Below are 24,835 nucleotides of genomic sequence, written 5' to 3' on the forward strand. Positions count from 1 at the left end.
CAGCGCGCTGACGACTTTCCACGCCAGTGGCGCAGAGCCATGAAGAACACTGAGAGTGGTGCACCAAAACTAGGGCCTTTAAGGGAAAGTTCCTGTCCGTAGAAATCAGTTCGCAGTGCGGGGAGGATGGGCAGGTCGGTAAGGAATCTGCAACTAGAATATGTCTCTACCAGATATTTTGTTACCGAAGGAAAGTAACTTGTACATCTGATAGAGACTTCTAATTGCAGATTCCTTACCTTTGAATAGATAAACAAGCAATATCATCCCCAGTGGTGGGCTGCGAACCAAGTCACACCAATAAGTCCTGCAGGACCGAACGGCCAAAGTAGTCGTCCCTTCGGACCTAATTGTCTAGGCAGTAGTGTTTATTAAAAGTGTGCATAGATGCCCACGTAGCTGCCTGACAAATATCCAGGACTGGAACGCCCCGTGCTAGTGCTGTGGTAGCAGCAGTAGCTCTGGTGGAGTGAGCTCACAAACCTTCTGGAGGTTGCTTTTTAGCCATAGCGTAGCACATTTTGATGCATAAGAGTACCCATCATGAAATGGTCCTCTTCTGCACCGCCTTCCCCTTCTTTGTACCCACATATCCCGCAAAGAGTTGACCGTCCATCCGGATGTCTTTGGTACGATCAAGATAAAACGCCAACACTCTTTTTGGGTCCAGACGGTGGAGTCTCTCCTCTTCATGAGAGGGATGTGGAGGTGCATAGGTGATGTAATGTCTGACATGGAAGGGTGTCACTACCTTAGGTAGAAAAGAAGCCCTCGTGCGAAGCACCACGTTGTCAGGGTGTATGGCAAGAAAAGGTGGCTTAGATGACAGAGCCTGGAGTTCACTAACTCTGCGGGCAGAAGTAATGGCAAATAAAAAGACAGTCTTTATAGTTAAGAGCCGTAGAGGACAGTTGTGAAGCGGTTTAAATGGGGTACACATAAGGTATGTTACGACCAGGTGGAGATCCCATTGGGGCATGATGAATGGGATAGGAGGAAACTGATGTGTGAGGCCTTTAAGAAACCTCCCAACTATGGGAGATTTAAATGAGGAAGGCTGATCTGGTATCCTCAAGAAAGCAGAGATAGCAGAGAGATATCCCTTAAGAGTGCCCAAGGTGGAACCCTGCCAGGCAAGGGACAGAATAAAGAGAAGAACTTGAGAAAGAGGCGCAGATAGAGGATCAACAGAACTGTCGATGCACCATGCCACAAATGTCTTCCAACGACAGGCATATACAGTTTTGGTTGAGGGACGCCTGGCTGCCAAGATAACGTCACAGGCTTTGATGGCAGGTCAAAAGACGTCAACTGTCACTGGTCAATCTCCACGCATGAAGCCGCAGAGATGACAGGTTCGGTTGGAGGACCCTCCCATGCTGCTGTGACAGAAGATCCTCCCGAAGGGGCAGTCTGATTGGAGGGACTACTGCCATGTTTAAAAGCTCGGGATACCAGACTCTTCATCCCCAGTCTGGAGCCACCAGTATTACTTGGGCCCGGTCTTGCTTGATCTTCTTCAGAACTCTGGGCAGAAGTGGTATAGGCGGAAAGATGTACAGGAGGCCTGAATTCTACTCACGACGAAAAGCGGTGCTGAGCGAGTGCCGCCTTGGAAACTCCAATGCGCAAAACAGCTGACATTGCGCTCTCTTTGGAGGTGAACAAGTCTAACCAAGGTTCTTCCCACAGTAGAAAGAGACCTTGAGCCACCTCCGGATGGAGACGCCATTCGTGGTCGACCACGCATCGTCTGCTGAGTTCATCTGCTCTGGCATTCAAGGAGCCTGCCAGGTGTTGAACCACCAGGGAAATGCCCTGATGTTCCAGCCAAGTCCAGAGGCGAGGAGCCTCTTGTTAAGGGGTCCACGACCCCACTCTGCCTTGCTTGTTGCAATACCACATGGCGGTGGTGTTGTCTGTGAACACCTCCACAGCTTTCCCCTTGAGGGAGGGAAGAAAAGCTTTCAATGCTAGTCGAATCGCCCAGAGCTTCAGATGATTGATATGGAGCCCAGTTTCCGCCGAAGACTAGATGCCTCTGATCTCTGCCTCTCCCATGTGGCCACCCCATCCCAGGAGTGACACATCTGTCACGATCTTAAGATCTGGTTGGGGAAAGGAGAGGGATCTGCCCTTGACCCAATCCTGATTCATTAACCACCACTGCAGGTCTCTTGCAGTTCCTTCCGAGATCTGGACCTTGTCGGAGAGATTCCCCTGATGCTGCGCCGACTGGAACTTCAGGTCCCACTGCAGAGCCTGCATATGCCCTTTTGAATCTGCAGGAGGCCATGAGGCCCAGCAGTCTCAGTCATTCTCACTGAAATCCAGGACCGAGGCTGAAACATCGGTATCATAGCCCGAATATCCTGGACTTGCTTTTCGGGAAGATATGCCCGAAACTGCACTGTATCCAGAACAGCTCTGATGAAAGGGAGCGTCTGAGAAGGAGTCCGGTGCGACTTTGGCACATTGATAGTGAACCCCAGCGAATGCACAAGGTTCGCCATAGTCTGGAGGTGGGAGACGACTGTCTGGGGTGAGTTTGCCTTCAACAGCCAATCGTCAAGATAGGGGAAGACTGGGATCCCTTACCTGCGCAGATGAGCTACCACCACTACCATCACTTTCGTGAACACCTGAGGGGCACCAATAAGGCCAAAGGGAAGCACGGTAAACTCAAAGTGCTCGTGACATACCAGGAATCGTAGGTAACGTCTAGTGGGCCGGCAAGACAAGAATTTGGAAGTATGCATATTGCAAGTCCAACGCTACCATCCAGTCTACGGGATCCAGGGCAGACAGAACCTGAGCCAATGTCAACATTTTGAACTTCTCCTTTTTGAGGAAGAGATTGAGGGACCGAAGATCTAATATAGGCCGAAGACCTTTGTCCTTTTTCTGAACCACAAAGTAGGGGAATAGCAACCACGACCTACTTCTGGCAACAGAACCCTCGCTATAGCTCCTTTGGCAAAAAAGGGCTTAGACTTCCTTGCGAAGAAGCACCATAGGATCCTTCAATATCCGATTGTATTTAGGTGGCAAGGCTGGAGATGTCTCGAAGGGGAGGGAGTAGCCCCTTTGGACAATTTGGAGGACCCACCGGTACGAGGTAATGGATTGCCATTGGGGCAGGTGATGGCGTATCCTGCCACCCACTGGCTTCTGATGTACCTGTGGACTAGGAAGGCTTGGAGGCTGAAGAGGGGGTAGGGGTGGACTGGGGATCCCACGTCCGCGGCCGCGCAGGGGCTGTACAGCATGCGCAGATCTGTGGCCAGGGGGGAAAGGAGGCAGTTGGGTGCCCCTTCCGTAGCCACGAAAGGGGCGAAAGGCAGACTGCTGGTGTCTAGGTGCGGGTGTGGGCGCGAGGCCAAGGGACTGGGACGTGGCTCTGGAATCCTCAAAGCACTCGAGCACCGAGCCCGCCTTGTCTCCGAAGAGATGTATGCCATCAAAGGGCATGTCTATCAAGGATTGCTGGACATCCCCTGAAAAGTCAGATGTTCTCAGCCAGGCGTGGCATCTCAATGCCACCGTCGATGCAACCGATCTGCCCAGAGAGTCGGTCGTTTCTAGTCCACAACGAATCATGAATTTCGCTGCATCCCTCCCATCTGTTACGGCTTGGGAAAGGACAGTCCGAGTCTTCTCCGGAACTGAAGGCAGCACTTGCGCGACCATATCCCAGAGAGTATGGGAATAGCGGCCCAAAAGGCATGCAGTGTTCATGGACAGCAGCGCTAGACTGTTGGAAGAAAACATCTTCTTCCCCAAATTATCCAGTCTTTTTGATTCCCTATCCGGGGGTGCGGCAGGAAATGCGCCAGATGAAGAAGAAGCCTGGCTGACAAGGCTCTCAGGCGTGGGGTGTTGGGTGAGGAATTTCAGGTCTGACTGAGCAGGCCGTTGGTGGCGGGCAATCGTCCTATTCACAGGAGCCCCTGTGATGGGTTTGGTCCAAGTACCCAAAAGGACGTCTGTCAGTGCTTTATTAAAGGGCAGAAGGGGCTCGGAAGAGGAAGACCCCGGCTGAAGCACATTGGTTAGGATGTTAGGCCTAACCGACATAGAAGGTAGCTCGAGATCCAGGACCTCAGCCACCCTTCTCACCACCATAGAATAAGAAGCACCCTTCTCCATAGCCACGCTAGGAGGAGAGTGCATAGGAGTGTCAAGGGAGGTGTCTAGACCACTGGCATCACCCAAATCCTGCGCCCAGTCCATTTGGGAGTCACACTGGTATTCTAAAGGGTCCAGAATCCCCTCCATACTCTCCCCGTATCCATACCCACAAGAATTAGGGTCTAGATAAACTCTGGGCCCAGGAGAGCCCATAGAGAACAGAATTGGTGTCGATCGACATCGTTCCGCCTCCGGGTCGTCAGGTATGAGGGTGGGATCGAGGCCGATTGTGGGCCCAACCGATGTCAGGAGCGTGAAAGTCTGACCCGAAGCCAGGGAAGGTTGCCAGGGAGGGGCCCTCCGGAGCTGTGGCCGAAGCCAACGGCTTTGAAACCGAGGGAACCCCAACCGACTCACCTGTGCCTGAAGGCGTCGAAGGTGTGTCGGAGCGCCCAAAAATGAGGTTCCATAATGGCTACACTGAAATCTCGGAAGTTTGGTATCAAACTTCTCAGCACAATAAATGCACACTGATGCCAGTGTGGGATTTATTGTAATATACACCAAGAGGGCATTTTAGAGATGCCCTCTGAATACCAGTCCGACTCCTAGTGCTAGGCTGACCAGTTTCTTCCAGCCTGCCACAACCAGAAGAGTTTCTGGCCACATGGGGCGAGTGCCTTTGTCACTCTGTGGCGAGGAACAAAGCCTGTACTAGGTGGAGGTGTTTCTCACCTTCCCCTGCAGGAACTGTAACAACTGGCGGTGAGCCTCAAAGGCTCGTGCCTTTTGTTACAGGATCCTAGGGCATCCCAGCTAGTGGAGATGCCTGCCCCTCCGGCCACTGCCCCCAGTTTTGGCGGCAAGACTGGAGGAGATAATGAGAAAAACAAGGAGGAGTCACCTACCAGTCAGGACAGCCCCTAAGGTGCCCTGAGCTGAGGTGACCCCTGCCTTTAGAAATACTCCATCTTGAGTTTGGTGGATTCCCCCAATAGGAATAGGGATGTGCCCCCCTCCCCTCAGGGAGGAGGCACATAGAGGGTGTAGCCACCCTCAAGGACAGTAGCCATTGACTACTGTAGCCATTGACTACTGCCCCCATGACAAACATGCTCCTAAATTTAGTATTTGGGCGACCCTAAACCCAGGAAATCAGATTCCTGCAACATGAAGACTGCTGACCTGAAAGCCCCGTAGAGATGACAACCTACCGGCCTGTCTCCAGACTCAAAGAACCTGCAGAGCGACGCATCTGACAGGGACCAGAGATCTTTGAGGACTCAGGACTGCCCTGAACCTAAAGGACCACGAAACTCCCGAGAACTGCAGCACTGTTCAGAACCTGCAACAACTTTGCAACAAAGAAGCAACTTTTAAAGAACTCTCTCCTCCCGCCGGAAGCGTGAGACTACACACTCTGGACCCGACGCCCCCGGCTCGAGTTCAGGAGAACCAACACTTCAGAGAGGACTCCCAGGCGACTACACTGACGTGGACACCCTGAGTCGACCCCCCTGCACCCCAACAGTGACGCCTGCACAGAGGCTCTGACCTGACTGCGACTGCCTGGTAACAAAGGAACCCGGCGCCTGGACCAACCGCTGCACCCGCAGCCCCCAGGACTGAGAGGAACCACCTACCAGTGCAGGAGTGACCGGCAGACGGCCCTCATCCTAGCCCAGTCGGTGGCTGGCCCGAGAAGCCCCCCTGTGCCCTGCCTGCATCGCCTAAGTGACCCCCGGGTCCCTCCATTGCTTTCAATAGCAAACCAGACACCTACTGTGTCCACTGCACCCGGCTGCCCCTGTGCCGCTGAGAGTGTGTTTTGTGGGCTTGTGTGTGTCCCCCTTAGTGCTCTACAAAACCCCCCTGGTCTGCTCCCCGAGGACGCAGGTACTTAAATGTAAACAGACTAGGACCGCAGCGCCCCTGTTCTTAATTGGCGCCTATGTGTTTTGGGCCCTCCTTTGACCTCTGCACCTGACCGGCCCTGTGTTGCTGGTGCTGTGGCTTTGGGGTTGCCTCGAACCCCCAACGGTGGGCTGCCTCTGCCCAGGAGACTGACTGTGTAAGTGCTTTAGTTACCTGAGAAACCTAACCAAACGTACCTCCTCCAGGAACTGTTGATTTTTGCACTGTCCACTTTTAAAATAGCTTATTGCCATTTTAATCAAAACTGTGTGTACAACTGTTTTAAATCAAAGTTATATACTTACCTGTGTGAAGAACCTTGCAATTTATGTACTTACTTCAAATCTTGAATCTTGGGGCTCTATAGTAAATTAGGAAAATATATTTTTCTATATAAAACTATTGGCCTGGAGTTAAGTCTTCGAGTGTGTGTTCCTCATTTATTGCCTGTGTGTGTACAACAAATGCTTAACACTACCCTCTGATAAGCCTACTGCTCGACCACACTACCAGAAAATAGAGTATTAGTATTATCTAATTTTGCCACTATCAACCTCTAAGGGGAACTCTTGGACTCTGTGCACACTATCTCTCACTTTGAGATAGTTTATACAGAGCCAACTTCCTACAATGTACTTTCTAAAAGCTGTAACAAGCTCCTCCTAACAGTCTACACCTTCAGGCGAGTGCATCTAGGTTGCCTCACTGTTTGTGTCCCCGTCTGAACTCAGGAACATTTTCCCCATTACCCTTAGACACATTTATGACCATGCTGTGATCCGGAAAACTGTTAACACTTTTCTCTTGCTAAAAGGCTGATTTGAGTAAGCCTCTGTCCTAGGGCCATGATGCGCTACAGTGAATGAGGGCTTTATGAATCAATTTTGATTCATTTGTTACTCAAGTCCAACCACAGAACAGATCAATGGTCTTGCACAAAGAGATTACTGCATCTATTAAATTAACAGTTCATTCTTATGCATCAAAAGGGAGATCACTTTCTCCTGAGCCTTTTATATAGCAGAGAAGGAGCACAGCCTCTCCTGTCTCTGGACAGATGCCATAGTAACGTTCCTCTAGCCTCTGTATCTGTTTGAGCACTGGATGCATTTGACGTGCATATCATTGTTGTCTTTGGATCTGCTGATCGTCATGATATGTCATTGTGTGATGCAGATAAAAGCTATTTCATGAAGGTATCTGTATATGCGAAGACTACATGTAAAAACATGCTTCTCAGTCAGCCTGTCACACATAAAAAAAACAGAAACATGGCGTATCACAGCACCAAGGGACACAGTGCAACTGAAATGACCTGTCGTGCATCCTCTGTGGTTCCCTCACAAATGATCAGGTCTCGCAGGTCACAGGATGCCTCAAAGATACTTGAAGAGGCAAAGAAATGGGGGCTTACGTGGGATCTTTAAGAGAGCAAAACCACCTTAGCATCCAGCCAAATGAGATGGTGTGCCATTTTGTAGAGGCAAAAGCAGTTCTGTATTGCCTTATCTGAAAGAGAATGGCCACAATGCAAAGGGATATAAGGGGTGCTAGCCACAACAGAACTGAAGGAAGTACTTGTGCAGAGCTGATTTAGAAATGTAGCATCCACAAGATCAATCCTTAAGGCTCTGACCTGCATCATACATAGGAATTGCAGTAATAAGGGACTGGATGCAAGAATCAAACAGGCAACAGTGTGATAAAAGCAGCTAACACAATTTTTAAAACAACAAGAATACTGTGTAGAGTCATCCATTGTAATAGTTAGACTGACTAAAAGCTGAAGAGTTCACAAAGCATCCTGGAATATTGGGCCTGGGGGAGAGGGAAATCATGGACCCAGGAAAGGTACTCCACTCCATAGGAGTACCACCTCACAGTGAAAACAAGATCCCATTTGCTGACACTTTTTCATCTGACCGGCTGAAAAGGTTACAGATATTGACACAATAGAGGCATCTTCTTGTAACCTTAATCACTGGCAACTGAAATGTAGACTCATTGTTATGAAAGGGCTACTTAGCATTGGGGCATTAGTTACAAAAGCAGTAATCAATAAATATGCCAGTTTAACAATCTGAAAAGTAAACATACATGTGAAGTGCATACGTATGATGGTATATGGCACTTATGAGAATAGAAAAATCATCCTTTTGGAAAGGCTTGTCCCGATTCAAAAATCCAAAAGCTTGCCTGTGGTCAAAAATCCATTTCATGCAAATAGGATTCAACACTAACCTTTAAACCCTCCACGACCTCTCCCTACTTGCCCACGTGCTCCACCACCTCTCCTTCTTCCATCACCACGCCGAAGAAAAAGGTCTGTTTCTTCTGTTGGAGCAAGTGACCAATCACTTAGCTCATCTCTATGGTCAGACTCCGTTTCAGAGGCATTTGAGGCTTCAGAATTGGTTCCTAATAGTGAGGAGAAAATGACATTACAAAAGGAGAAATAAAAATGTCACTTACCCAGTGTACATCTGTTCGTGGCATCAGTCGCAGTAGATTCGCATGTTTTGCAATAGCTCGCCATCTGGTGTTGGGCCGGAGTGTTACAAGTTGTTTTTCTTCGAAGAAGTCTTTCGAGTCACGGGACCGAGTGACTCCTCCTTTTGTCTCCATTGCGCATGGGCGTCGACTCCATCTTCGATTGTTTTTCCCCGCAGAGGGTGAGGTAGGAGTTGAATTGTAGTAATAGTGCCCATGCAATGGAGTGACTAAGTATGCACCTATTTAAGGTTGAGATGATACATATATAAATAATTGAAGGTAACTTCCAAACTGCTACAGGCTCCCGGGGAGGCGGGTGGGCACATGCGAATCTACTGCGACTGATGCCACGAACAGATGTACACTGGGTAAGTGACATTTTCAGTTCGATGGCATCTGTCGCTGTAGATACGCATGTTTTGCATAGACTAGTAAGCAGTTATCTCCCCAAAAGCGGTGGATCAGCCTGTAGGAGTGGAAGTAGTCTGAAATAATGTTCTTAGTACGGCTTGACCTACTGTGGCTTGTTGTGCGGATAACACGTCTACACAGTAGTGCTTGGTGAATGTGTGAGGCGTAGACCATGTGGCTGCCTTACATATTTCTTGCATTGGGATGTTTCCTAGAAAGGCCATGGTAGCACCTTTCTTTCTGGTTGAGTGTGCCCTTGGTGTAATGGGCAGCTGTCGTTTAGCTTTAAGGTAGCAGATTTGGATGCATTTAACTATCCATCTGGCTATACCTTGTTTTGATATTGGGTTTCCTGCATGAGGTTTTTGAAATGCAATAAATAGTTGTTTAGTCTTTCTGATGTTTTTTGTTCTGTCAATGTAATACATCAATGCTCTTTTGACATCTAATGTATGTAGTGCCCTTTCAGCTACGGTATCTGGCTGTGGAAAGAACACTGGAAGTTCCACTGTTTGATTTAGATGGAACGGTGAAATAACCTTTGGCAAAAATTTAGGATTGGTCCTTAGGACGACCTTATTCTTGTGTAGTTGTATAAAAGGTTCCTGTATTGTAAACGCTTGAATCTCGCTTACTCTTCTTAGGGAAGTAATGGCGATGAGAAATGCCACCTTCCAGGTTAGGAACTGTATGTCGCAGGAATGCATGGGTTCAAAAGGTGGACCCATAAGTCTAGTTAGGACAACATTTAGGTTCCATGAAGGAACAGGAGGTGTTCTTGGTGGTATAATTCTCCTAAGGCCCTCCATGAATGCTTTAATGACTGGTATCTTATATAGGGAAGTTGAATAGGTAGTCTGCAGGTATGCAGATATTGCTGCAAGGTGTATTTTAATGGAAGAGAAAGCCAGGTTAGATTTTTGTAAGTGAAGCAAGTAACCCACTACATGTTCTGGAGTTGTGTGTAATGGTTGTATTTGATTAATATGGCAGTAGCAAACAAAACTCTTCCATTTACTTGCATAGCAGTGCCTGGTGGATGGCCTTCTGGCTTGTTTTATGACTTCCATACATTCTTGGGTAAGTTGTAAGTGCCCGAATTCTAGGATTTCAGGAGCCAGATTGCTAGATTCAGCGATGCTGGATCTGGGTGTCTGATCTTTTGGTTGTGCTGTGTCAACAGATCTGGCCTGTTGGGCAATTTGATGCAGGGTACTACTGATAGGTCTAGCAGCGTCGTGTACCAGGGTTGCCTTGCCCAAGTTGGTGCTATCAATATGAGTTTGAGTTTGTTTTGACTGAGTTTGTTTACCAGGTAAGGAAGGAGAGGGAGAGGAGGAAAAGCGTAAGCAAATATCCCTGACCAGTTCATCCATAGGGCATTGCCTTGGGACTGTTTGTGTGGGTATCTGGATGCGAAGTGTTGGCATTTTGCGTTCTCCCTTGTCGCAAACAAGTCTATCTGAGGTGTTCCCCAGAGTTTGAAATAAGTGTTCAGGATTTGGGGGTGAATTTCCCATTCGTAGACCTGTTGGTGATCTCGAGAGAGATTGTCTGCGAGTTGATTTTGGATCCCTGGTATAAATTGTGCTATTAGGCGAATTTGGTTGTGAATTGCCCAACGCCAAATCTTTTGTGCTAGCAGGCTTAACTGCGTGGAGTGCGTCCCCCCTTGCTTGTTTAGATAATACATTGTTGTCATGTTGTCTGTTTTGACGAGAATGTATTTGTGAACTATGATTGGTTGGAAAGCTTTTAGTGCTTGAAAAACTGCTAGAAGTTCTAGGTGATTTATATGCAGTTTTGTTTGATGTACGTTCCATTGTCCTTGTATGCTGTGTTGATCGAGGTGTGCTCCCCACCCTGTCATGGAAGCATCTGTTGTTATTACGTATTGTGGCACTGGGTCTTGGAAAGGCCGCCCTTTGTTTAAATTTATGTTGTTCCACCACAGAAGCGAGAGGTAAGTTTGGCGGTCTATTAACACCAGATCTAGAAGGTGACCCTGTGCTTGTGACCATTGTGATGCTAGGCACTGTTGTAAGGGCCTCATGTGCAGTCTTGCGTTTGGGACAATGGCTATGCATGAAGACATCATGCCTAGGAGTTGTAGTACCATCTTTGCGTGTATTCTTTGTGTTGGATACATGCGTTGTATGATGGTGTTGAAATTTCGAATTCTTTGTGGACTTGGAGTGGCTACTCCTTTTGATGTGTCTATTATGGCTCCTAGGTATTGTTGTACCTTGCGCGGCAGAATTTTGGATTTTGTGAAATTGACGGTGAACCCTAGTTTGAAGAGGGTTTGTATGATATGATTTGTGTGATTTGAGCACTGTATTAACGAATGGGCCTTGATTAGCCAGTCGTCTAGATATGGGAACACATGTATTTGCTGCCTTCTTATGTGTGCAGCGACTACCGCTAGACACTTGGTAAAGACTCTTGGTGCGGTAGTTAATCCGAAAGGCAGTACCTTGAATTGGTAATGTATTCCCTTGAATACAAACCTTAGGTATTTCCTGTGCGATGGGTGTATTGGTATATGGAAATAAGCATCCTTGAGGTCTAAAGTTGCCATGTAGTCGTGTAGTTTTAGCAATGGCAATACTTCTTGTAGTGTGACCATGTGAAAGTGGTCTGATTTGATGAAAGTGTTCACTACTCTGAGGTCTAGGATTGGTCTCAGCGTTTTGTCCTTCTTTGGTATCAGAAAGTACAGTGAGTAAACTCCTGTGTTTATTTGTGTGTTTGGCACTAATTCGATTGCATTCTTTTGCAATAGTGCCTGCACTTCTATCTCCAGGAGATTGGAATGGTGTGTTGTCAAATGTTGTGCTTTTGGTGGTATGTTTGGAGGGAATTGTAGAAATTCTATGCAATAACCATGTTGGATAATTGCTAGAACCCAAGTGTCTGTAGTGATTTCCTTCCATGCTTTGTAATAATGACTTATTCTTCCCCCCACTGGTGTTGTGTGGAGGGGGTGAGTGACATGTGAGTCACTGTTTAGTAGTAGGGGTTTTGGGGCTCTGAAATCTTCCTCTATTTCTAGGGAATTGCCCTCCTCTATATTGTCCCCGAAAACCTCCTCTATACTGTCCCTGGTAACTGGACGGTGTTGCTTGTGAGGTGCTGGCTTGTGTGCTCTGACCCCGAAACCCCCCTCGAAAGGGTGTTTTACGGAATGTGCTGTAATTCCCTCTGCTCTGCGGGGAGTAGAGTGCGCCCATGGCTTTGGCAGTGTCCGTATCTTTTTTGAGTTTCTCAATCGCTGTGTCCACTTCTGGACCGAACAGTTCTTTTTCATTAAAAGGCATATTGAGAACTGCTTGTTGAATCTCTGGTTTAAATCCAGACGTTCGGAGCCATGCATGCCTTCTGATAGTTACAGATGTATTAATTGTCCGTGCAGCTGTATCTGCAGCGTCCATGGAGGAGCGGATCTGGTTGTTGGAAATGGTCTGTCCCTCCTCAACCACTTGTTTTGCCCTATTTTGTAAGTCCTTGGGCAGATGTTCAATGAGATGTTGCATCTCGTCCCAGTGGGCTCTGTCATAGCGCGCAAGTAGTGCCTGGGAGTTCGCGATGCGCCACTGGTTTGCAGCTTGTGCTGCGACTCTTTTACCAGCTGCATCGAACTTGCGGCTTTCTTTATCTGGGGGTGGTGCATCTCCAGATGTGTGAGAGTTGGCCCTTTTCCTAGCTGCTCCTACAACGACAGAGTCTGGTGGCAGCTGTGTAGTGATGAAAACCGGGTCTGTAGGAGGCGCCTTATACTTTTTTTCCACCCTTGGTGTGATTGCCCTACTTTTGACCGGCTCCTTAAAGATTTCTTTCGCGTGCCGGAGCATACCAGGGAGCATAGGCAGGCTTTGGTATGAGCTATGGGTGGAGGAGAGTGAGTTGAATAAAAAATCATCCTCGACCTGTTCTGAGTGGAGGCTTACGTTGTGAAATTGTGCTGCTCTAGCCACCACTTGAGAATACGCGGTGCTGTCTTCTGGTGGAGATGGCTTCGTAGGGTATGCCTCCGGACTGTTATCTGACACTGGGGCGTCGTATAGGTCCCATGCGTCTTGATCTTGGTCACCCTGGCTTATGGTGGTGTGAGCTGGGGAGTGTGATGGAGTTCGTGCTGGTGAGACGTTAAGCACGGGCGGAGGAGAGGGTGGTGGGGTAACTCTTTTCACCACTTTTGGTTGTGGTGTCTGTTCAGTTTGGAACTCCAACCTTCTCTTTCTTCTAATGGGGGGAAGGGTGCTTATTTTTCCTGTCCCCTGCTGTATGAAGATACGCTTTTGCGTATGGTCCACATCAGTTGATTGTAGCTCTTCCTCAAACCTATGCTTTTGCATTTGGGAGGTTAGCGAGTGCTCTTCTGTATAAGAGCCTGAAGCTGGGTCGCTTGCAGTTTGTTTTGGCACCGAAACCTTGTCTGCGTGTTTTTTTGGCTCCGAGGTGACTTTTTTCTTTTTCGGGGCCGAAACCTCTCGGCGTCGATCTTCTTCGGTGCCGCTGTCTCGGCGTCGAGCCGTGTCCACACCGGCATCTCGGTGTCGAGGCTTGTCTCCAGCACTTTCTCGGTCCCGAGAAGGCTGCGTGCCAGTGTCTCGACCGGAGTCGGACGATCTCAGCACTGTTTGGGCCTTTTTCGGTGCCGACGGTCGGTCACCGAATTTATGGGTGGAGCCATGGCCTGATGGCAGTGGCGTCCCCTGGGCCTTGTAAATTTTCCTCTGTGTGGTTTTCGACGTCTTACTCACGTTTTGTGTATCGTCGAATCCTTCGGAGTCCGATTCTTGGATCGAGAAGGTACCTTCCTCTTCCTGCTCCTCGAACTCTCGGTGGGCTGTCGGCGCGGACGCCATCTGAAGTCTTCTGGCTCGACGGTCTCGGAGTGTCTTTCGGGACCGGAACGCACGACAGGCCTCACAGGTGTCTTCACTGTGCTCAGGTGACAGGCACAGGTTACAGACCAAGTGTTGGTCTGTATAGGGGTATTTATTGTGGCATTTGGGGCAGAAACGGAACGCGGTCCGTTCCATCGGCGTTCTTCAGCACGCGGTCGGGCCGACCAGGCCCCGACGGGGGATCGAAAAACTACCCCGAAGGGCACCGGAGCTCTTCGATCTTCGATGCGGTGTTGAATCTAAGTATGCCGATCCCGAACGCAACAATACCCACGAAAATCTTCCGAAATTAGCTAATTTTCCGTTCCGAAACTCGGAGCGACAGGAACACGTCCGAACCCGATGGCGGAAAAAAAACAATCGAAGATGGAGTCGACGCCCATGCGCAATGGAGACAAAAGGAGGAGTCACTCGGTCCCGTGACTCGAAAGACTTCTTCGAAGAAAAACAACTTGTAACACTCCGGCCCAACACCAGATGGCGAGCTATTGCAAAACATGCGTATCTACAGCGACAGATGCCATCGAACATGACATTACAAAACTTACTCTGCATGGATAAAAATGTTACTATTAATACTTTAATTGAAAACATTTAGAGATAGATAAGCATATGATCAATAAACAGGCACCTACAAACATGGTAATTCGTGAACTTCATTATCCAAAACTTTCTTTCAGGCAGTCAAGAACATCTCAATGGAAAGTTGTGTTTGAGAGATAAAAACGTTACCATCATCCAGTAGTAACCATTACAAAACTTTTATAAGATTCCATTCCATACTATATGGCAAGAGGCTCTTCACCAGCGTATCCACTAATTCTCCATACTGACTGTACATTACTTGGTCAACCTCTGTATTTAACCTTCCTTGACCGCATCAGCAAAGACATCGATCTTGGCAGGAGGCTCAATGCTCTAGACTTAAAAGTCTTTATAAGTGCAGATGGCAATATAATAGTCAATACATGCTTAAAAGCTTACCTGCTAGAGTAAGAACTATGGTATTAGAGACACGAACAGCTTACTTACATTTTGTAACACTCTTTCTGGATGATACTATATCTAACAGCAGATTCCTCACCTTTTGAGCATCCCCAAGCAACAGGCTGACTCAGTGTTTTTTGCAAGCACTTGCTCCTGAGCACCTGGAGGTTTATTTTACCTCCCCCAGGAACTGTTGATTTTTGCACTGTGTCCACTTTTAAAATGGGCTTATTGCCATTTTAACCTATACTGTGTGTACTACCGCTTTAATTCAAAGTTACCTACTTACCTGTGTGGAGTACCTTGCATTTTATGTACTTACCTAAAATCTTGAATCTTGTGGTTCTAAAATAAATTAAGAAAATATATTTTTCTATATAAAACCTATTGGCCTGGAGTTAGGTCTTGGAGTGTGTGTTCCCCTTTATTGCTTGTGTGTGTACAAAAAATGCTTAACACTATCTTCTGATAAGTCTACTGCTCAACCGCACTACCACAAAATAGAGCATTAGTATTATCTAATTTTGCCACTATCAACCTCTAAGGGGAACCCTTGGACTCTGTGCACACTATCTCTCACTTTGAGATGGTATATACAGAGCCAGCGTCCTACACTCGTGGATCAGCGGTGAGGTCTAAGACTTTGCATTTGCTGGACTACTCAGCCAATACCTGATCACATGACTAAAATTCCTAAAATTGTCATTAGAAACGGATTTTTGCAATCTGACTATTTTTCTAAATTTTTAAAAGTCCTGCTTGGGCCTTGTATAAGTCCCTGCTAGCATTTCTTTTAGAGTTTAAACGTTTGTAAAAGTTTGGGTTTAAGTTCTAGAAATAGTTTTTAGGTTCTTAAAAAGTAATCCAAACTTTTAGAGTGATAATGAGTCACACAGTCAAGACAGTGATGGAACTCAAACTCACACCTTACCTGCATCTAGGGATGTCGGAGTTAAGGTCTCTCTGTAAAACAAAAAAGATAAAGACTGGGTCCAACCCTACCACGACAAAGCTCCAGAAGCTCTTGGCAGAGTTCACAAGACCACTCCTCTGATTTGGAGGATGTTCCTTCAGATGGGGAAATTAATGAACAGGAGGAAGAACTCCCCCCTCCTGTCCTAGATAGGGAAGACAGGGTTCCTAGAACCCTGACTCCAAAAATCATAGTCAGAGAGCCTGGTTCTTCCACAGGGGAGTCCAGTGTCTCTGTAAGCATTGAGGACAGCCTCAATGAAGAGGAAATCCTGTTAGCCAGGATGGCCAAAAGATTGGCTTTGGAGAAGCAGCTCCTAGCCATAGAAAGGGAAAGAAAAGAGGTGGGTTTAAATCCCATCAATGGTGGTAGCAACTTCAATAGGGTCAGAGAGAATACCAACATCCTAAAAATCCCCAAAGAGATTGTAACGAAATATGAAAATGGTGATGACATCAAGTGGTTCACAGCTTTTGAGAGGGCTTGTGCAACCAGAAAAGTAAGCAGATCTCATTGGGGAGCTCTCCTTTGGGAAATGTTCACTGGAAAGTGTAGGGATAGACTCCTCACACTCTCTGGTAAAGATGCAGAATCTTATGTCCTCATGAAGGCTACCCTTATTGAGGGCTTTGGATTCTCAACTGAGGAGTACAGGATTAAGTTCAGGGGGGCTCAGAAAACCTCAAGCTAAACCTGGATTGATTTTGTAGACTACTCAGTGAAAACACTGGATGGTTGGGTAACTGGAAAAGAAGTGCATGACTATAATGGGCTTTATAATTTGTTGTTTATATGAAGGAACACATTTTAAGTAATTGCTTCAGTGAAAAGTTGCATCAATATCTGGCAGACCTAGGTCCAATTTCTCCCCAAAAACTGGGAAAGAAGGCAGACCACTGGGTCAAGACTAGGGTAAACAAAACTTCCACTGGGGGTGACCAAAAGAAGGGGGTTACAAAGCCTACCCTGGAGAAAGTGGGTGACACTAGAAATAAAGAAAAGTCCTCTGTGGCCTGCCAAAAACCTGTACAGGTGGGTGGGCCCCAGGACACAACCCAAAACAAAGGTGGGTACAAGGGTAACTGGGATGCCACTAAGGCATGGTGCCAAAACTGTAGACAGACAGGGCACCACACAAGGACACTTCTTGTCCCAAAAACCCAGGCAAAATCCCAGGGGTGACCAGTGTAGCCATTGGGGATGACTCCTCAGATGACGAGGTCTCCATAGCCTTCAACTGGAAAAAGGGCCCAACAGATGAGTTGGAGATTCCAGAAGGAAGTAGACACTTCAACCACCTACTGGTGAATGGAATCCCAGCCACTGCCCTGAGACACTTGTGCCAGTCACACTATTGTGCATGACAGGCTGGTGTTTTCAAACCAGTACATCCCAGGTGAGACTGCCAGAGTAAGAGTTAGCCCAGAGAAGGTCACTGATAGGCCTGTGGCTTTTGTGCCCATAAAAGTGGGTGGGACTTTTAGCTGGAGAAGGGTGGTAGTCAGTACAGATCTCCCCCTTGATTGTCACTTTGGAAATTACTACCCAGAGGTTAGTCAGAGCCCAAAAGAGGAACTGGTCCAGTGCCAGTCTTCTCCCAAGGATTCTGGAGGTGCTGCCCCTGCAGTAACTGCAAGTAGGCCCCAGAAGAAAAAGAAAAGAAAACAGTGCAGGAATGGTGGACAACCTTTAGCCAAGGTTCCAGCAAGCCAATGAGATTCTGCTCCAATAGGGGAGAACTCCAAAAGTGGCCCTGGTAAAGTCCAACCTGACCCACAAGAAGTCCTGGCTAGTCAGGCAACTCCAACCTGATCCACAAGAAGTCCTGGCTAGTCAGGCAACTGTTAAGCATGAGTGGGTGGCTCCTCAGCTAACAGAAGAACGAGTGAAAGGACTGTGTTTACTACAAGATGTAGCAACCCCCCACTCTATCACAGCAGACAGGCACCCTGAACCCAAAGAAGCCTGTAACTTAGCCCTTTCCCTTGGTGGTGAAGAGCTAAAGGTGTGGTTCTGGGCACTGACAGCTGTCAGTGGCATCTGCTGGGTGTTAGCCTTTATGGCTGCACTGTCCTTGGCATGGTGGTCTGACCCCATGCCAAATAGCAAGTTAGGCCCCCTGACCCTGTTGGTCATAGCGGGGTTACTCCAGTTCTGTGTAACCTCTTTGGGTAAGCTAGGGGTGACCTTGGCTGAGATAAGATTAGCAGAGGTGGATACCTCTAACCCCAAAATAGAGAGAATGGGTGAAGACATTAAAAATGTAGACAAGAGGCAATTAAGACTAGGTCCCATCACTGTGGAAGTGGGTCAGTTCCCCAGAGGGAATTACCTGAACAGGAGGATGTAAGGCACAGGAGGCTCTGCAACAAACCAGCCTATTTTCCCTACTCTTCCTCGCCTGTCAGACTAGGAAGACTCTCCCAGCTTTGGCTGAGTCTCGTGGCCTGTGGGGGGCTTTTGTAGGAACATGGCTCCCTGTTGCAGTTACCCCACACTTTTTGCCTGATATTGATGCTGACGTGACTGAGAAGTGTGCTGGGATCCTGCTAACCAGGCCCCAGCACCAGTGTTCTTTCACTAAAAATGTACCATTGTTTCCACAAATGGCACACCCCTGGCACACAGATAAGTCCCTTGTAAAAGGTGCCAGTGGTACCAAGGGCCCTGTGACCAGGGAAGGTCCCTAAGGGCTGCAGCATGTGTTTTGCCACCCTAGGGGACCCCTCACCTAACACATGCATACTGCCATGGCAGATTGTGTGTGTTGTGTGGAGAAAAAGGCAGAGTCGACATGGCATCCCCCTCAGGATGCCACACACACAAAATACTGCCTGTGGCATAGGTAAGTCACCCCTCTAGCAGGCCTTACAGCCCCAGGGCAGGGTTCACTATATCACAGGTGAGGGCATTGCTGCATGAGCAATATGCCCCTACAGTGTCTAAGTCTATTCTTAGACATTGTTAAGTACAGAGTGGCCATATTAAGTATATGGTCTGGGAGTTTGTCAAAACGAACTCCACAGTTCCATAATGGCTACATTGAATACTGGGAAGTTTGGTATCAAACTTCTCAGAATAATAAACCCACACTGATGCCAGTGCTGGATTTATTAAACAATGCACACAGAGTGCATCTTAGAAGATGCTCCCTGTATTTTACCCAATCCTTCAGTGCAGTACTGACTGGTCTGTGCCAGCCTGCCACTGAGATGAGTTTCTGACCCCCTGGGGTGAGAGCCTTTGTGCTCGCTGAGGCCAGAAACAAAGCCTGCACTGGGTGGAGGTGCTTAGCACCCCCCCCCCCCTGCAGGAACTGTAACACCTAGCAGTGAGCCTCAAAGGCTCAGGCTTCGTGTTACAATGCCCCAGGGCACTCCAGCTAGTGGAGATACACGAACCCCAGGACACAGCCCCCACTTTCGCCAGCAAGTCCGGCGGAGATAATGAGAAAAACAAGGAGGAGTAACCTATCTGTCTGGACAGCCCCTAAGGTGCCCTGAGCTGAGGTGACCCCTGACTTTAGAAATCCTCCATCTTGAGCTTGGAGGATTCCCCCAATAGGAATAGGGATGTGCCCCCCTCAGGGAGGAGGCACAAAGCGGATGTAGCCACCCTCAAGGACAGTAGCCATTGGCTACTCCCCCCCCCCCCCAACCTAAACACCCCCCTAAATTTAGTATTTAGGGGTGACCCTAAACCCAGGAAATCAGATTCCTGCAACCTGAAGAAAGAAGAAGGACTGCTGACCTGAAAGCCCCGCAGAGACAACGGGGGCACCAATTGACTTGGCCCCAGCCCTACTGGCCTGTCTCCAGACTCAATGAACCTGCACAGTGATGCATCCAGCGGGACCAGTGACCTCTGAGGACTCCGAGGACTGCCCTGCACCTATAGGACCAAGAAGCTCCCGAGAACAGCAGCACTGTTCAGAAACTGCAACAACTTTGCAACTTTGAAACAACTTTAAAGAGACTCTCACTTCCCGCCAGAAGGGGGAGTCTTCACACTATGCACCAGATGCCCCAGGCTCCAGTTGAGGACTACAAACACTGTAGAGAGGACTCCCAGGCGACTCCAATGACGTGGACACCCTGAGACGACCCCCCTGCATCCCCACAGCGTCTCCTACAGAGAAGATCCAGAGGCTCCCCCTGACCGCGACTGCCTGGTAACAAAGGAACCCGACGCCTGGACCAAGCACTGCACCCGCAGCCCCCAGGACTGAGAGATACCACCTACTAGTGCAGGAGTGACCAACAGGCGGCCTTCATCCTAGCCACAGGCTGGCCTGAGAAGCCCCCTTGTGCCCTGCCTGCATCGCCTAAGTGACCCCCGGTTCCCTCCATTGCTTTCTATAGCAAACCCTACGCCTTCTTTGCCTACTGCACCCAAACGCCCCTTTGCCGCTGAGGGTGTGTTTTGTGGGCTTGTGTGTGTCTTCCCCCCCCCACCAAGTGCTTTACAAACCCCACCTGGTCTGCTCCCCGAGGATGCAGACATTTACCTGTAAGCAGACTAGGACCGGAGCGCGACTGTTCTTCATAGGCGCCTATGTGTTTTGGTCCCTCCTTTGACCTCTGCAACTGACTGGCCCTGTGTTGCTGGTTCTGTGGGTTTGGCCCTCTCAAATGCGGTGAACCACTTGGTGATATCACCATCCTCAAATGTGGGGACAATCCATTTGTGAATTTTAGGATCACAGTTCCATACTCTGTCCCTAGATATAAAATTGCTGCCACCATTCATGGGTGCTAAATCCATTTCTGCTCTTTTCATGTCCAGTATACTGTCCGCCAGGGCAATTCTTCAAGTCATTCTTTCTCAAAGAAGCTCTTCTTCAGAGAGTTCTTCACTGGCCTTGAGGGACCTGAGCCATGCTCACTAGAGGGGCTGCTCTGTGCACCTTGGGTTGTCTGTGGGGTGCAGGTTGCTCTCTTTCAAGTTGTCGAGGGTGCAGAGCCTCCTTCTCAGTTGAGCTGCCCTGATCCACATGGTCAGTGGCTCTATTAGAACAATGGGCCTGCTCATACTCTGCCAACAGCTTCTGGAACTTTACAGTGGTAGGGTTTGAGACAGTTTTGCTTTTTTACCCTTTGCAGAGGGTTCTTAACTGCTTACAAGAAAGCTGTCGGGAAGGGACAAGGTCGAGTTCCTTATCCACACCTTATGAGGTACTCATTATTTCACTAAAGTTGGGAACTTTTTGGAGCTAGAAAAAAGTTTTAACACAGATTTTACAGTCCTAACTAACATACGTTTTTTAAAAAAAATTAACCTGTAGGACCTAACCAGGATCTTTCCTTTTCTACATTCAAGAATTTGGAAAAAATACCCAATTCGAAAATACAATTGATCTAAAGGCAATTTTTAGATTTGCCCATGTAGTCACTTACTAGACCCCACCTCTGTTCCACCAATGTAGGAAGATGGCTCTCTATATGGTGCAAACCCCACCTGACTTATGTGATAGACTGCCAGCGCAGCAGGTCATGGCGGCTCCTGCCTTCGGTTACTAGTCAGACTACGAAGGATCGGAGGCAGCTGCAAGGGGTGGGGCGGATGTTCGGAGGACTGGCTGGACTGCTGGCTCCCTGATCCATGAGGATGGTGGATCCCATGCTCCCAGCCACACAGAGGCTGGCCAGCATGCGCAGCATGGTTGTTGGACAGGAATGGATGCGGTTAGGGGCCCCAGTCTGTAGCCACAAAAGGGGCGAAAAGCAGACTGAAGGGGGACGAGGGGCCGCCACGAGGCCCAAAGACCTGGCGGTAGCGTAAGAATCCTTGAAGCGCTCGATTGCTGTAGGAAAGCACCCTTCTGGAAATGGCTAGCACCCACTTTTTGCCTGGTTTCTGATGTGGCTTTGACTGGGCAATGGTTCCCTGCTAACCAGGTCCCCCGTGCCAGATATCTTTCCCCAAAACTGCACAGTTGTTTTGCACAATTAGTGATCTCCTTAGTTACCACTGTAAGTCCCTAGTAAAGTGTACCTATGCTACCTAGGGTCTGGGGTACTAAGGAAGGACTCTGATGGCTGCAGCTCCAATTGTGCTACTCCCAGGGACCCCTCACCAAACTCACACAAGTGCTGTCATTACAGACTGTTTGTGCTAGTGCAGGCTAAATTGAAAACATGTGCCAGCATGAGCCAGGTGTAAGTCCCCCTTAAAGCTGGGTGCATCCAGGCACATGTAAGGGCATATATGCATTAGCAGATATGCCCCCGCTATGTCACTGTCAATTCTGAGACACAGTAAGTACACAGGGAAGCCATTTTAAATGCATCTGCTGGACACCGGTCATTTCGAGTTCCCCAGCTACATGATGGCTTCCCTGAATAATGGGATGTTTGGTATCAAACATCTCAGAATAATAAACTCTCACTGACCCCAATGATAGATTTATTGATAAATGCACACATTGGGAACCTTATAGGTGTCCCAAAAAAATCTACCAACTACTAGTGTGCTGACTGTCTGGTCCTGACCAGTTCAGCCACCACAGAAGCGTTTCTGGGCCCCCAAGGTGAGAGCCAGCGCTTTCCAGGGCCTGAGATAAAGGCCAGCTCTGGTCAGAGTTGAGACCTCTTCTCCCAGGCAGAATGGATATTCCAGGGAGTGGAGCTTCAGAGGCCTTGCCACTTTGTAATGCAACCCAGGTCTCTCCAGATGGTGTAAATGACCAACACCTCTGTCCTGACCCCACTTTTGGTGACAGCAAAGGCAGGAAAATGAGTTAAAATAGGAGGAGTGCCCACTTCATCCTAGTTTCAAAACTAAGGTGGACGAGCTGAAGTGCACACTACTTTTCAAATTCCTCCATCTTTTTTGGAAGGAATTAGGCCACTAGGGTTAGGGTGATGTCCACTTCCCAGCAGAAGAGGTCAAAAGAAGGGAGTAGTCACCCTAAATGTGGTCATTCATTGACTACCACCAGGCACTCCTTTTAATGCCCCTAAATTGAGTGTTTAGGTGCCCCCCCTGAACCCCAGAACTCAGATTTCAGCAATCTGGACAAGTGTGAGTTGCACCCACACAAGAGGAAAAGAAGAAGCAGCTGACCTGGACCCAGCTCCTCCGGCCTGACTGTTGATCTCAGAGGATCCTGTGCAAGCAGCCAACTCGTCCAGTCTTCAATAAGGACTCAAGTCTCCTGTGGGCACCGGACTTGCCCTGCAACAGGAAACTCCCAAAAAAAAGACTCTGCAGCAACTGGAACCCTGACACCAGAAGTGACCACTACACCGAAGTCCACCAACCAAGGTGAAGCTAACCGGCGGTGCCAATGCAGGTCCCCAGCTGCCCAGAGACTGAGTCAAGTGTGGTCTCATCCATCCTGGACTCTACTGAGATGCCTGCAACCTCTGCATGCAGGCCCTCTCTCCCACAGGCTTGTGGAGAGAGAAAATCCGACAGCTACAGGAACCACTGCAACCATGATACCTGACCCCAGCTGAAGTGAGTCACTGATGCCAATGATGTCCCCCCGCTCCTAAGAGCTCAAGCCCACCCTGGGTCCACCCCTGCTGGACTCACCCACAAGGCCTGCAGCCTCAACACACAGGACCCCGCCCCCCCCCCCAATCACCAGTGCTCCCAGATGAGAAAACTCGATGCCTAAAGACACCCCTGCATCCGTCGCACCTGGGTGCGGGAGAAGAGAACCAAAGGTGCACCTACATCCCCGAACAACCCAAGTCTACTACCTATTGTTTTTTGTACCCGTCTGGCTTCTCAGCCAGAGCCTGTAGCCTCTTTGTCATAGGGTCAAAATCCCATAGGAAACCATTGGGCACCCAGCACCTTACTGAAGTTCTGCACCCGGCCGCACCAGTGCCGCCCAGTGCGAACTGTTGGTGTGGTTCCGATCAGTGCCCAGTACTTACTTACTTTAACTCCCTGACATTGGCTTTGTAAGTTGTACCCTTGTTTGCTGAACAATTGTTTTTCTCCATAGAATAGCATTGAGAGAGCTCTAAATATTGCACAGTGTTCATTTTGGAAACTGCAAAGCGTTTAAGCTTAAAACTCTACTTACCTGAATACGAAGTTCTTGGGTTTGAAACTTATATAAAAAAACTGGGTTTTTTTCTAAATTGGTCTCGGTTTTATTCATTGAGTGCGTGTCTCACTTATCGCCTCTGTGAGTACAAGTGCTTAACACTACCTTCTGACAAGACTAACTGCTCACCCACACTACCATAAATAGAGCATTAGCCCTAACTATCTTTGCCTCTGCAATACCAATTGGGGACCCACTGGAGACCCTGCACAGTGTACTTCATTTTACTGCACTAAATAGAGAGCCAGCTTCCAACACTCTGTAATACTAAGTGGGGATCCACTTGACTCTCTTCACAGTGTACTTCATTTTAGTGTACTATATAGAGAGCCAGCTTCCTACAAGCACTGAGTCTGTTTTTTTTCTCCAAAGAGAAAGGTGCCATCAAAGGCATGTCCATAGTATTGGCTTGGACACTGCCCAAAAAGCCAGATGTCCTCAACCAGGTGTGGTGCCTAAGGGCCACTCTTGATGAAACCGCTCTGCCAAGTGAGAGATTGTGTGCAGTCAACATCAGATCATGAGAAGAAGGGTAAAACAGATTTCCTTGAGACAAACTGCCAGACACATCCCACCACTGAACATCCGCTGCAGTGTCTCTTGAGACCATGACCCACTCTTTGAGATTTCCGTTTTGTTGAAACCACTCCCGGCCTCAGCACCACTGGAGGACCCTTATGTGCCAGCGTACACGGTTGACCAACAGTATGTAGACCTAACAGACGCAAGACCTTCAGGACTGGAATAATTCCTCCATTCTGAAACATGGGAGTCATAGCCAAAATGTCCATAATCCTCAGAGGAGGTGGGGAGGCTCAACTCACCGTAGTGTCCGGTGCTGCCCCTATGAACAGGGTGTGCTGAGAGGGCTCTAGATGAGATTTGGGGAGGTTGATGGGAAAACTCAGGTTGATCAACAACTGAATCCTCCATTGCAAGTGAGGCAAC

The 24,835-nt window shown here is 48.4% G+C and overlaps 1 protein-coding gene across 2 annotated transcripts in view; it reads right to left on the reverse strand.

Annotated features, from left to right (window-relative positions):
* FMR1 (fragile X messenger ribonucleoprotein 1) overlaps nt 1-24,835 on the reverse strand; it is a 385,399-nt gene that overhangs the window by 142,990 nt on the left and 217,574 nt on the right. For both annotated transcript variants that reach the window (XM_069212420.1, XM_069212419.1), the window contains exon 13: nt 8,287-8,463. In XM_069212420.1, the coding sequence (XP_069068521.1) occupies nt 8,287-8,463 (177 nt within the window). The remainder of the gene's footprint in view (nt 1-8,286; nt 8,464-24,835) is intronic.

This window comes from Pleurodeles waltl, chromosome 2_1 (assembly GCF_031143425.1).
Source record: "Pleurodeles waltl isolate 20211129_DDA chromosome 2_1, aPleWal1.hap1.20221129, whole genome shotgun sequence".
NCBI classification, from domain to species: domain Eukaryota; kingdom Metazoa; phylum Chordata; class Amphibia; order Caudata; family Salamandridae; genus Pleurodeles; species Pleurodeles waltl.